Source organism: Anas acuta, chromosome 18, assembly GCF_963932015.1.
Source record: "Anas acuta chromosome 18, bAnaAcu1.1, whole genome shotgun sequence".
NCBI lineage: Eukaryota > Metazoa > Chordata > Aves > Anseriformes > Anatidae > Anas > Anas acuta.
The window spans coordinates 13,269,948-13,280,654 of record NC_088996.1 but is presented as its reverse complement, the minus strand read 5'-3'; the positions used below and the strand labels follow the sequence as shown (position 1 = coordinate 13,280,654).

The following is a 10,707-nucleotide window of genomic DNA, read 5'->3' as shown; positions in this document are numbered from 1 at the left end:
CCTGTTGATATCAAATCACCAAAAAACATATGGGAATTAGATGAATTTGGTGTGCAGAGGAAGATATAGGGATGAGGAGAATTCTTACAAATAATTATGAAAATGGAGTAAAAGTATTGAAATAAGGACTAAGTGTTGTAAATCTGTATAGGCACTTTTCCTATCCTGTTTCTGCATTTATTAAATGCAGAATGCCACAGCAGTTCTTAAGAGTACTCAGAATGCAATGGATAAACTGGGTATTACAAGCGGACTTCTGCTTCTATCAGCAAAACATGTTAATTGGATACATAATTGCCTGTGCTGCTCTTCTGTTACACAATGTCAATCCTACAAATCAGGAGACATGCTTGCTACCCCTGGAAGTAAACTGGTTGTAGTAACTTACAGATGGCTTATTAACTAGATTTAGATCATATTTCCATTGTACCCTGCAGTAAATTGATATTGTTATGCAGGTGCTGTGTGAGGAATCCAATATGCCTCAACCAAGGGGGTCCTATACAATTATAGCTAGTTTTCTAGGCACTGACTATGAGATTAGGGCTGCCTGCAACTTTTATCTGCCGCTTTAAGTGGACAAAGCAGGTCCTTTCATCAGCTGATAAAAAGGTTTTCCGTGCTCTCACTGTGATGCTTTAGTTAGAGGCAATAAACCTCAACTCTGTGCCTGTCGTGTGCTCGTTAGGCCCAGAAATGGCTCCTCGCTGTGCCCCCTCCAGGGCAGCATGTCCTTGCAAGTGCCTTGGTTACGAGTCTGCCCGCCGCACGGCAGCGTGTTGAGCAGCGCTCGAGCAGGCTCAGCGGCTCCGGGAACGCTGGCTGCCCGAGCCCGCGGTGCCCCGGCTCCGGCCCACACGGCCGAAGCTCAGCCCCCGGCCGGGGAAGCGGGGACTCGCGTGGCCCCAGAGCGGGGAGGGCCCTGCCCTGCGGCCCCGCCAGGCCGCGCCTCTGTCGGGCTCTGCCCGGCCCCTGGCCCGCCCCGGCCCCGCCCAGGCCGCAGCTCTACCGCAGCATGGAGCCGCACCTCAGCTTCCACGGCCGCCGGGCCCTGGTGACTGGGGCCGGCAAAGGTGGCCGGGCGACGGGGGCGGGCGACGGGGACCGGGCGGGGACCGGGCGGGGACCGGGCGGGGGCCGGGGGCTGACGCCGTCTCCCCGCAGGGATCGGACGCGCCGTGGCCGTGGCGCTGAGCAGGGCCGGGGCCCGCGTGACGGCGCTGAGCCGCACGGCGGCGGACCTGGAGAGCCTCGCCCGAGAGGTAGGGCCGGCCGCCGGCACCCCCTGCGGGACCCCGCCCGCGAGCCCCCAGCCCTGTCCCGGGGCAGCGCCACCGCCACCCCCGGCGGCCCCCAACCCCCCCCGGCCCACCCGCGACGACGCTGACCCGGGCCCCCGGCCGGGCCGCCCTCGCCGCAGTGTCCCGGCATCGAGCCCTTGTGCCTGGACCTGGCCGACTGGGACGCCACGGAGGCGGCGGTGGGCGCGGCGGGGCCCTTCGAGCTGCTGGTGAACAACGCGGCCGTGGCGGTGCTGCAGCCCTTCCTGGAGGTGACCCGGGCGGCCTTTGACCGGTGAGTGCCTCGGCCTCCCCGGGTGGGCACCGGTGGCTGCTCCGTGCCTGGACTGTGCTTCGGGGTAGAAGGGTGCTGTCTGCCGAGCCTTAGCAAAACGGTCAGCGTAAAGAACTGTGGCAGAACGTTCGAGATAGTGGTATCTCTTATGAAAGCAGCAGGAGAGAGAGAGAGAATGCCTCTAACATTAATTTTCACAGTGTTTTGTTGGCTGTTAGTGCTTTGGTCTGCTTTTTCTCCACTGTTTTACTACTTTAAAAAAAATCACCTTTCATACTCTTTTTAAACATCAAAAGGAAACTAAGAACAAAGGTTATTTCACACTGTTACTGAGTAGCCAGAACTTTGCAACATCACCTTCTAGATAGTACCCACACTTTACCCAGTCTGTGCAGGAGAAAAGAGCACCATTCAGTGGTAATCAAGCTCAGACCTTCCCAGAGCTTCTAATCTAGCCCTAGCTCAGTCACTACTAAATTGAAAGACAGTTGTTGATAAGACAATTTAGAAAGAGACAACAAAGCCAGCTAAAGGAGTATAAGAATAGTATCATAGAATATCCCGAGTTGGAAGGGACCTACAAGGATCATCGAGTCCAAATTCTGGATCCCAATCAAGATACAAAAAAATGATCAAGATAGGAAATTAAATTTCCTTACTGCAGTGACATTTTTTTTCTCCCTCAAAAGGACCTTAGTTCCAGATGTGTGTAAGCTTTAGGATACAGGCTATGCTGAGGCTACTTCCTTCTAAGATGGATGTCATACTTTGTCTGACATTATAGCCCCACATTTTCCATTTATAATAAAGGCTTCATTTGTAACTAGACTGTAAAATGCACAGATTGTACTTAGATGATTCTGTAGAACTAGCTGGTGAAAATCTGACCAAGGAAGGACTATATCACAAATAGAGTAGATGTTTCTTCTACGAATTTTATAGCAGATTCCCTATTTCAAAGTCTTGTGAAGATTTGATTGTCCTAAGAGGAGCCACTGGCTGAGGCCCAGAGATCACTGTTTAAACTTTAATAGAACTGCTATATAATCTGCCAAAGAACAGAGTCCTGCTAGAAATGTGAGGATGCATGAGTGCACCTTCCCTTCTGCACAGGGGAAAAGGCCACTAACTAGCTTGCTTCCAGTGAATGGTTTATTGGTGAACACATGCCTAATTATTATTGTTATATCCATTCAGCTTGGCATTTCTATCCGTTTTCAAGTACTACCAATGCTTCCAAGATACCAGCAGCATTTGTCTTCTCAAAACTATTCCTCTCTGGCCTGCAACCACTGTGTAATTTTTAAATCTCATTTATCCGTAGGTGTCTTGATGTGAATCTTCGAGCTGTGCTTCATGTTTCCCAGGTGAGGCTGAATTGTCACTTCAGTTGTCTCTAAGAACAGCAGCAACTAAGTTGTTTTCCATAGTGGAAACAAGCCCTGACAGGGGGAGGACTAAGGGGACCATAATCCAAAATTAACCTGACAGCCTGTTTGTATGATACCTTCACTCTCTTGCTTTGACCCTATCTCTTACAAGTAGGAAGTAGTGAAGACTTTCTCTGGATGTTTTTGCTCTCTTGGCTACCCCAGTAGCCCTTGAAGGTTACTACTGAATGAAATAATGTTCTCTCCTGTTATGATTCTGGCATCATTTTTTTTTTCCTTCAGATCGTTGCTCGGCAGATGATTACACAGGGGACACCAGGTGCAATTGTAAATGTCTCTAGCCAGGCATCTCAGCGTGCCCTGCGGGATCATGCTGTTTATTGTAAGTGTGTGCAGCTCTACCAATGTTTGTTTCATTTTTGACTAGCTGGAGACCCATAGCCATCAAGATGCTGGCTGCCAGTTCAGAGCAGAGTAAAATACCTCTCTGTGATCCAGACAAAATGCTATACACTTAAATGCCTTCCATCTTTCCCGTCTCTTGAAGGTTCCACAAAAAGTGCTTTGGATATGCTGAGCAAGGTAATGGCAATGGAACTGGGACCCTACAAGGTAGGATTCTTTATGAAAGAAAAGTGTGAAAGCTGAACATGAGCATTTTTTCTCAGTACAGTTTGGTTATATAGTGTGTTGTTCTTGGTCTCAGATTAGGGTGAACACTGTGAATCCCACAGTAGTTATGACAGACATGGGGAGAATTAACTGGAGTGATCCTCAGAAATCTGCTGCCATGATTAACCGGATTCCACTAGGAAAGTTTGCAGGTCAGTATAGATCTGCTGCCAGGCTAAGGTCTATCATATCCAGACCTTTCCCCTAATTGATATCACAGCCACAGATACCTTGGTGTTTTTTTTTTGTTGTTGTTGTTGTTGTTTTGGTTTGGTTTGGTTTTTTGTTTTTGTTTTGTTTTGTTTTGTTTTGAGCAAAGTCACGCCTCTGGTGAGTGACTGTGGTTGAATTTCTGAAGCATCTGATGAGGACATGGCAACCTTACCACCTCTGTTCTAGAGCCTTGTCTCTTATGACAGGTGGAATACCCTTACTCTATTGTTCTTGAATGTGACTGGTGGGGGGGAATAGGTGCTTGCTGTGGATTAGGTTATGTCATTTGATCGCAATAAGGACTTGTGAATGTCCAGGTCTCAGCCACACTGTTCTGTAGATCACACCAAGCACAGACTGGAGGTTAGAGATATTTCCCTGCTCCAATTCCATGTAGAGGCCAAAGACATACTTTTTGGGATGCATGTTTCTCTAGTCCAATTTGAAAGGTGCATTGGATGTCCTTTATGTTTTGATTTCAGAGGTGGATGATGTGGTGAACAGCATTCTTTTCCTGCTCAGTGACAAGAGTGCTATGACAACTGGCAGCTCACTGATGGTTGATGGGGGATTTCTCGTTTCCTAAGATGAAACCTGCATTTCACACCTGGCCTAATTTTCATACTAGTACTGCATACATGTAAATGGGATAGAAAGCAGTGACACAGACCCGGTGTTGCTGGACAAGAGGGACAGCAGGGCTGGAACTTGTATGAGAAATGAGGCAAAAAGTTACCTTTAGAAGGCTGCTATATAATAAAGCTCACATACGCTGTCATGGAGAATGTTTATTGCACCAAATAAGGTTTTATCTTTGTCACTCTACATGATGATTAGAAACTGGATCTGTCTTTCTTCCAACCCTATTCCAACCCCTCCCACAACCTTTCAGAAGTTCTCCCTGTTCCACCCAAATCCACAGAGCCTGCCTGCACTTTCAGTGGGAAGGGAAAGAAGAAGTTAGCAGACTCCTCATTGCTTTCTTTACTCTCTTTAGTAGAAAGAAAAAAAAAAAAAAGAGGCAACAACCTCAGCCCTGCTCTGCAGAGACTGGATTGTACGGGGAGGCCCTGCTAAAGACTGATGGGGGGGAGCAGCACCATGCTGTCCTAGGGTGTGCACACACAAAGGCAAATACAGTGATTGCACAGGGCTGTTTCACTCACTGGGTTTGGCTAGTATCCAATAAAGCACCTAATGATTAGTGTTTCAGCTTCACATTTCATTTGCTTTGACCCCTTCTGGGTCTAGTTATGATTCCTTTAACAGTCTCAGGCACATATCTGCTGGAGCACCAATTTGTTGACTATTAGCCACAGTAGGCTGGGCAAGGAGACCCCACTACTCTTCTTGTAATTCACTACCATTTATATCAGCTCCCTCCCCACTCCTACAAGGATCTTCAGCATCGTGTTTCACCTGCAGATAAAAAAAACAGGTGTTCCCAGCACAGGATGGATATCTCAAGCCCCTTCAGTATAGAGCTCAGGAGAGCCAAAACAGCCTGTTGCCCCAAGGAGCTACCTTGCCTTCCCCATTGGACTTCCCTGGGGGCCGTATAGCCCTCAGCTAGTCTCCTGCCCCCGCTGCCCCTTCACATCAACATTGACGTTAAATCAAAGAGACATTTAAAAAACACTGACTTCGTACATGATGAAGGGCCCTACGCATCCCAGCCCCCTCCAGAAACACCCAGCTAATATGCAATCTGTCGGAGGACAACAATATGCTGAGCCAGCACCTAGGCCACAGCCCTCAGAACATGGTGCACTTTTTGCCAGGCTTCTTCACAGGTGGTGGGCAGAGCACAGCCCGGATGGCTTCGTCAAACACCGTCTTCAAGCCCCGCTGTGTCAGGGCAGAGCACTCAAGGTACTTTACCGACCCTAGGGGAAAGAGAGCTCCAGCTCAGCAACTCCAGTCCTACCAGGAGACAGTGTCCCTCACCCACTCCAAAACAAAAATCTCAATGCCATGGAGACCTGCCAGCACATGAGACTCACCGATCTCTCGAGCCATGGCCAAACCTTGGGGGTAGGTGATAGGAGCCAATTTCTTATCACGTAATCTTTCAATGGTGTCCTTATCATCCCTTAAGTCCAGCTTGGTGCCCACAAGGATGATAGGTGTATTTGGGCAATGGTGTCGGACCTCAGGGTACCACTGAAACAGAGATGCATGATGAGAAAAGTAGCTGTGGCAGTAGATGCAGCCATGAAGATGCATTTGCTATTAGCAAGGTTGTTACTAATATCTGACATCGTGTCAACACCTGAGCAGGATACTTCTGCCTACAACTCTGAATATGCTCTGCAGAAAGAGATCAGTACAAATGTAATAATGAAGTCATGGAAACATGGAATCATGACAGATAGCACCAGCCAGCTCTGCATACACTGCAGAAAAACTGCGTTTTTGTTTCTAGGACATTCATCATCTTTAAGAGACAGATTTGAAAAGGCAAAAACTTAGCCAATGAATAAAGAGAACGCCCTATTTAAAAACTGCAGACTATGACCTTTGTTTCTTAAAACATGAGTGTTAGAAACACGGGGCTTGTTGGTGTCAGTCACAGTGCTGAGTGGAGCAGTGGACTTCACTGGCTCCTCCCTTCTACTGTTCCACCAAGAAGGAGAACACATTACCTTGGCTCTGACATTCTCAAAGGACGCTGGACTCACGAGTGAGAAGCAAATCAAGAAAACATCCTGTGGAGAAACAAAAGGGCCAGTTGTGTATTAGGGAACAGGAAGAGATAATGGAGGAAGAGTAGAGAAAGGAGCCTTACAGAAGACAACCTCCTCCCACCAGCAAGGACTGTAGCTATATGAAACCCTTTCCCATTAAGGTGGCTAAACTAATTCAGATTTTGGACATACAACTTCATTTTAATTTATAATACTCGACTCTACATGTTCAGAACCTGTGGCCACAAACACCTTAGTGTGAGTCTTCACCCCTGATGGAGAGGCCATGTAGCAATTGCTACAGCCAGGGAAGCAGTATTAGCGCAGCCCAATGGTGAGCAGTGCCACCAAGAGAATGGGACTATGGAACATGGCTCAGCTTTACTGCAGCTCCACGCCATTCCTTACACCTGGGCATCTCTATGACATGCATAACTGTTCAAACACCACTGTGAAGTAGGAACTAGAATGAGACAATCACTTAGGAGAAATTCAGCTGTGAGCCTCCTTGAACAACAAGAATTATGGCTGACGTTACAGGAACTTCATTCCACCAAGGAATGAAGCCTGGATGTCCTTGAGAGCCTCCCTGTCCTGAACTAAGAACAGTTAGAAGCAAGTCCAAACCCAGCACTCACCGTCTGTGGATAGGAAAGAGGCCGCAGTCGGTCATAATCCTCTTGACCTGCTGTATCCCAGAGGCCTAGGTTCACTGGCTTTCCATCTACCATGACATTGGCAGAATAGTTATCAAACCTGCCAAGGAAGAATCCACATCAGTGACAATCTTCTTCTCACCCACACCCGACTTCAGATGAAATTCAAGGGGCAGTGAATCAGGAGGGGGGTCACTGTGCAACAGTTCCAGTGGGAGTACTCTGCCCACTTCACACACACCCCCATACCACAGGCATACTCACACGTGCAGTTCATAGTCTCCTCACCCAGAAAACTAACTTTTACACATGCACACATAAGGAGCAAAGAGTATCTGAAGCCCAGGCCATTACTCACACAGTGGGGATGTACTCTCCAGGAAAGGCATTTGTGGTGTAACTGATCAGCAAGCAGGTCTTCCCTACAGCTCTGCAGAGGATGAGAATGATAAGCATAAAGAAAGGTACAGCAGAAAGCAGTGAAGCAGGAAAACTCACTCTTACCCCACCCAAAAAAGGAGTTTAGGCAAAAAGTAAACATGAGGAAATGGATCTGCAGCAGGCTAGAATCCTCTGTCAGGAACGAGGTCTGAACTCACCAGATGCATCCTGCCTCAGCATACATCTGACCCTGCTCTCTCCCGCTCCTTTTCCCCACCTCTTCAGCCTCAACAGAACACTTAGAAAAATTTATTTGTTCCAGGAACCAAGAGGGGGGAAAAAATAAGGTTCTGTGCTGGGCTTGCTATTGCTCAACATGTCCATAATAACCTAGCAAAATGGGTAAACAGTGAAATGAAAAAACAGTGCAACAACACACTATTCAAACTCCTCAGACATAGGAATTGAATGTCAGTAAATATAAAGGGGGGAAAAATAAGTATCCATAAAAAATAACAACAACAACAAAAACTTTAAAGTGACTACTATCAGTTTGGAAAGAGATTTTGGCATTGGCGTGGATCACTAAAAATACTGGCTCAGGGCTTTGATGAAGGCAGATGTCATTGGTCAACCCAGTGGTGGCAGCTGGCACAAGTTGGGCCTTGCTGACAATAGCCTTAGCATATGAACTTTAGTTATCCCTGTAGAATAAGAGAGAAGCTTATTTATAACAGGGGGTAATGGGAGTGGAAATGACCTATTTACCACTACAAGTTGTGTGCTGTGGAGAGCCTTTCAGGGAAACTGATAGTGAATGCCAGTGACAGGGACAGCTGGTGGTTAGTGCTTGAGTGAACCTGAATAGCCCACCAAGAACTGGGTATTCTCTACCCAGTTCTCACAAAGGTGATGTGACAGACTTGAAGAGAGAGACTGCAGGGGACTGCACAATGTGGCACTGGGACGACGCATAGCGCAGCTAGCACCACTACACAAACCTGCTCTGCTTTTCCCCTGGACCACATCTCCTTCCTAGAAGAACAGGGAGGTTGTGTAAAGAACCACTACACTGACCTGTCCAACCCTTCTCCTGAACTGGCACCTCACCCACCACACATGGCAGTCACATCGTTCACAGATCATGGATATGGGTGTCTTTTAAGTGGTTTGGTATCCAAGTTCATTTAGTCTCTGCACTGTCAGTTTGGTCTTAAAGAATACCACTGGTCTGCAAGCCTTGAGTTGAAATCCATTTCCAGCATGCCCTACTCCCAGATGTTACTGCCCCCTCCATCATAGCGCCGTGCTGTTTTGGCGGGTGACTCTTTCTCCTACTGCTTTTTAGCCTCCTCAGGTTAGAAGCTGGAACACTTCACTCCAAATGCATATTTAAGGATGTGGCATGCAGGAGAGGGTGGAAAGACCAGTCATTGCCTAAGACCAGTTCACATTTAGTACTCTGCATCTCAGCTCCAGGCTTGCTATGGTGATCAGAAGAGCATAGTATTAGGAATGAGTCAAAACGCACAGGGCAAGCTAGGAAAAGTTACAAAGCACCATAAATCTACTGCACACCTGCATCTTGAACGCAGATGCGTTCTCAGAAAAAGGCATACAGAAAAAGCCAAAAGAGAAGAGCAAGGATGGCGAGACACGTGGTGAAACCAGAAACAGCGACGTATTTCACCTCGGAACGCAAACAACAGGAGATATGAGAAAAACCTATGAACGTCGAGATTTTTTGGAGGGGGTACTTTGCAACAAATCACCCCCGTACAGTGAAAATGGTCCAACGGGGACACCTGACAGGACGGCGAGGAGACGGCCTCGAGGCCCAGGCAGCGCAGGGTTTTGTTCCCCGGGCAGAACGCCGCCAGCCGCGCAGCCCGGCAGCGCCCGGACACCAAGGCTCAAGTTTACAAACAGGAGGGCGCGGGGCTCGCGGGGACAGCGGCGGGGCCGCCACGGCACCGGGCCCCGACCTCCCGCCGGCCACGACCCCAGGACCGCAGCGCGGCCGCCGGGAGAGCGCCGGGGGCGGCGCCCGCGTGGCCTCCGCTCGCCGCCGGGAGCCCCGGCCCCGGCCCCGGCCCCCGCCGCCGCCGCCTCCCCGCGCCTTTCCCTCGGCGCCGCGGCGGCCCCAGGGGAGGGCGGCGGCGGGCGCGGCCGGCCGGGTCCCGCTGCCGCTGCCGGCCCGGAGCGGCTCCTCCCGCCCGCGGGGCCGCCGGGCCCGGGCCGCGGGGCGGGGCGGGGCCGGGCCCTCCCCCCCGCCCTCCCCTCCCGGCGGCGCCGCCGGCTTCGGGCCCGCTTTGTCCGGGGCCGCCCGGCTCGAGGCGCGGCCGGGCCGGCCCCGCCGCCGCCCGCGGCCGCCGCGCACTCACCCGTCGCCCACCACCACACACTTGATCGCCTGCATCTGCCCGCGATGGCGGCGCCGCCGCGACTCCGCCGCAGTGACAGCCCGCGGGGGCGGGGCGCCGGGGGCGGGGCCCGGGGCGGGGCCGGGCCGGGCCGCGCCGCAGCCTCGGGGCCGGGGCCGGGGCTCAGCCCCCGATCAGCGCCCGCCGGGGGGGAGTCGAAGGGCGCTGCCGGCAGCCCCCGTCCCGCCCCGCCTCCGGGCCACCCCCGCTCCTGCTCCTCCGGGCGGCAGCCACCGGCTGGCGGCGGCTCTCCCGGCCCCTACGGCAAGCCCCCGGCCCCCGGGCAGGCCGAGCGGTGCTGGCACGGCCTCGGGTGAAGGCGCAGGATCAGGCCGCGCTGTAGCTCGCGTCACGGAATCATAAAGGGTGGAAAAAACCCTCCGAGAGCTTCTGGTCCAACCCTCGTGCAGCCACGCCGAGATTTCGCTGCCGTTTGCCTGGCGGTGGTGAACAAAAACGCGGCAGCAAGAATCCCGAATAGAGATTACCTCTGGACTCCTCCAGCTCTCCAACGACTCTGCCAAGAGCGGCAACGCGTTCAGAGGGGCGGTCTCTGGCTTTGCTTTTCCCTTACCTGCTGGTCTTACGGAGCCACCAAGGATCCGCAGGCGATCGCACTGCCCACACAGGCCCCCTCCTTGTGACTGGGAGATAGGTCCCAGCTCCGCTTTTATCTTGGTACAAAACCTCAGCCTATAGACACTCAGCT

The 10,707-nt window shown here is 51.2% G+C and overlaps 2 protein-coding genes across 3 annotated transcripts; one reads left to right on the top strand and one right to left on the bottom strand.

Annotated features, from left to right (window-relative positions):
- The first annotated feature begins 913 nt into the window (after positions 1-913).
- Positions 914-4,629, top strand: DCXR (dicarbonyl and L-xylulose reductase). Its single transcript, XM_068654587.1, has 8 exons — positions 914-1,073; positions 1,165-1,262; positions 1,421-1,575; positions 2,900-2,942; positions 3,249-3,348; positions 3,514-3,578; positions 3,673-3,790; positions 4,334-4,629. Exons 1-8 carry the CDS (start codon positions 1,016-1,018, stop codon positions 4,435-4,437), a joined length of 741 nt encoding a protein of 246 aa, XP_068510688.1. The 5' UTR covers positions 914-1,015; the 3' UTR covers positions 4,438-4,629.
- RAC3 (Rac family small GTPase 3) lies at positions 4,622-10,099 on the bottom strand. Of its 2 annotated transcripts, XM_068654589.1 has the most exons (6): positions 9,960-10,099; positions 7,553-7,624; positions 7,177-7,294; positions 6,497-6,559; positions 5,855-6,014; positions 4,622-5,737 (listed from the first exon to the last, which is right to left on the bottom strand). In XM_068654589.1, the coding sequence occupies exons 1-6, from the start codon at positions 9,992-9,994 to the stop codon at positions 5,607-5,609; spliced, it is 579 nt and encodes a 192-aa protein (XP_068510690.1). In that variant the 5' UTR covers positions 9,995-10,099; the 3' UTR covers positions 4,622-5,606. The 2 variants fall into 2 exon arrangements, with proteins under 2 accessions (XP_068510690.1, XP_068510691.1); XM_068654590.1 differs by lacking the exon at positions 7,553-7,624 and having other exon boundaries at positions 9,960-10,080.
- Positions 10,100-10,707: the final 608 nt, after the last annotated feature.

Coding starts and splice junctions, on each gene's coding strand:
- DCXR (XM_068654587.1), top strand. CDS start 1,016: ATGGAGCCGCACCTCAGCTTCCACGGCCGCCGGGCCCTGGTGACTGGG. Junction 1,263..1,420: donor TGGAGAGCCTCGCCCGAGAG/GTAGGGCCGGCC, acceptor CCCTCGCCGCAG/TGTCCCGGCATCGAGCCCTT. Junction 1,576..2,899: donor ACCCGGGCGGCCTTTGACCG/GTGAGTGCCTCG, acceptor ATTTATCCGTAG/GTGTCTTGATGTGAATCTTC.
- RAC3 (XM_068654589.1), bottom strand. CDS start 9,994: ATGCAGGCGATCAAGTGTGTGGTGGTGGGCGACGG. Junction 7,295..7,552: donor GGAGAGTACATCCCCACTGT/GTGAGTAATGGC, acceptor CTTCCTTGGCAG/GTTTGATAACTATTCTGCCA. Junction 5,738..5,854: donor GGCCATGGCTCGAGAGATCG/GTGAGTCTCATG, acceptor TCTTTCCCCTAG/GGTCGGTAAAGTACCTTGAG.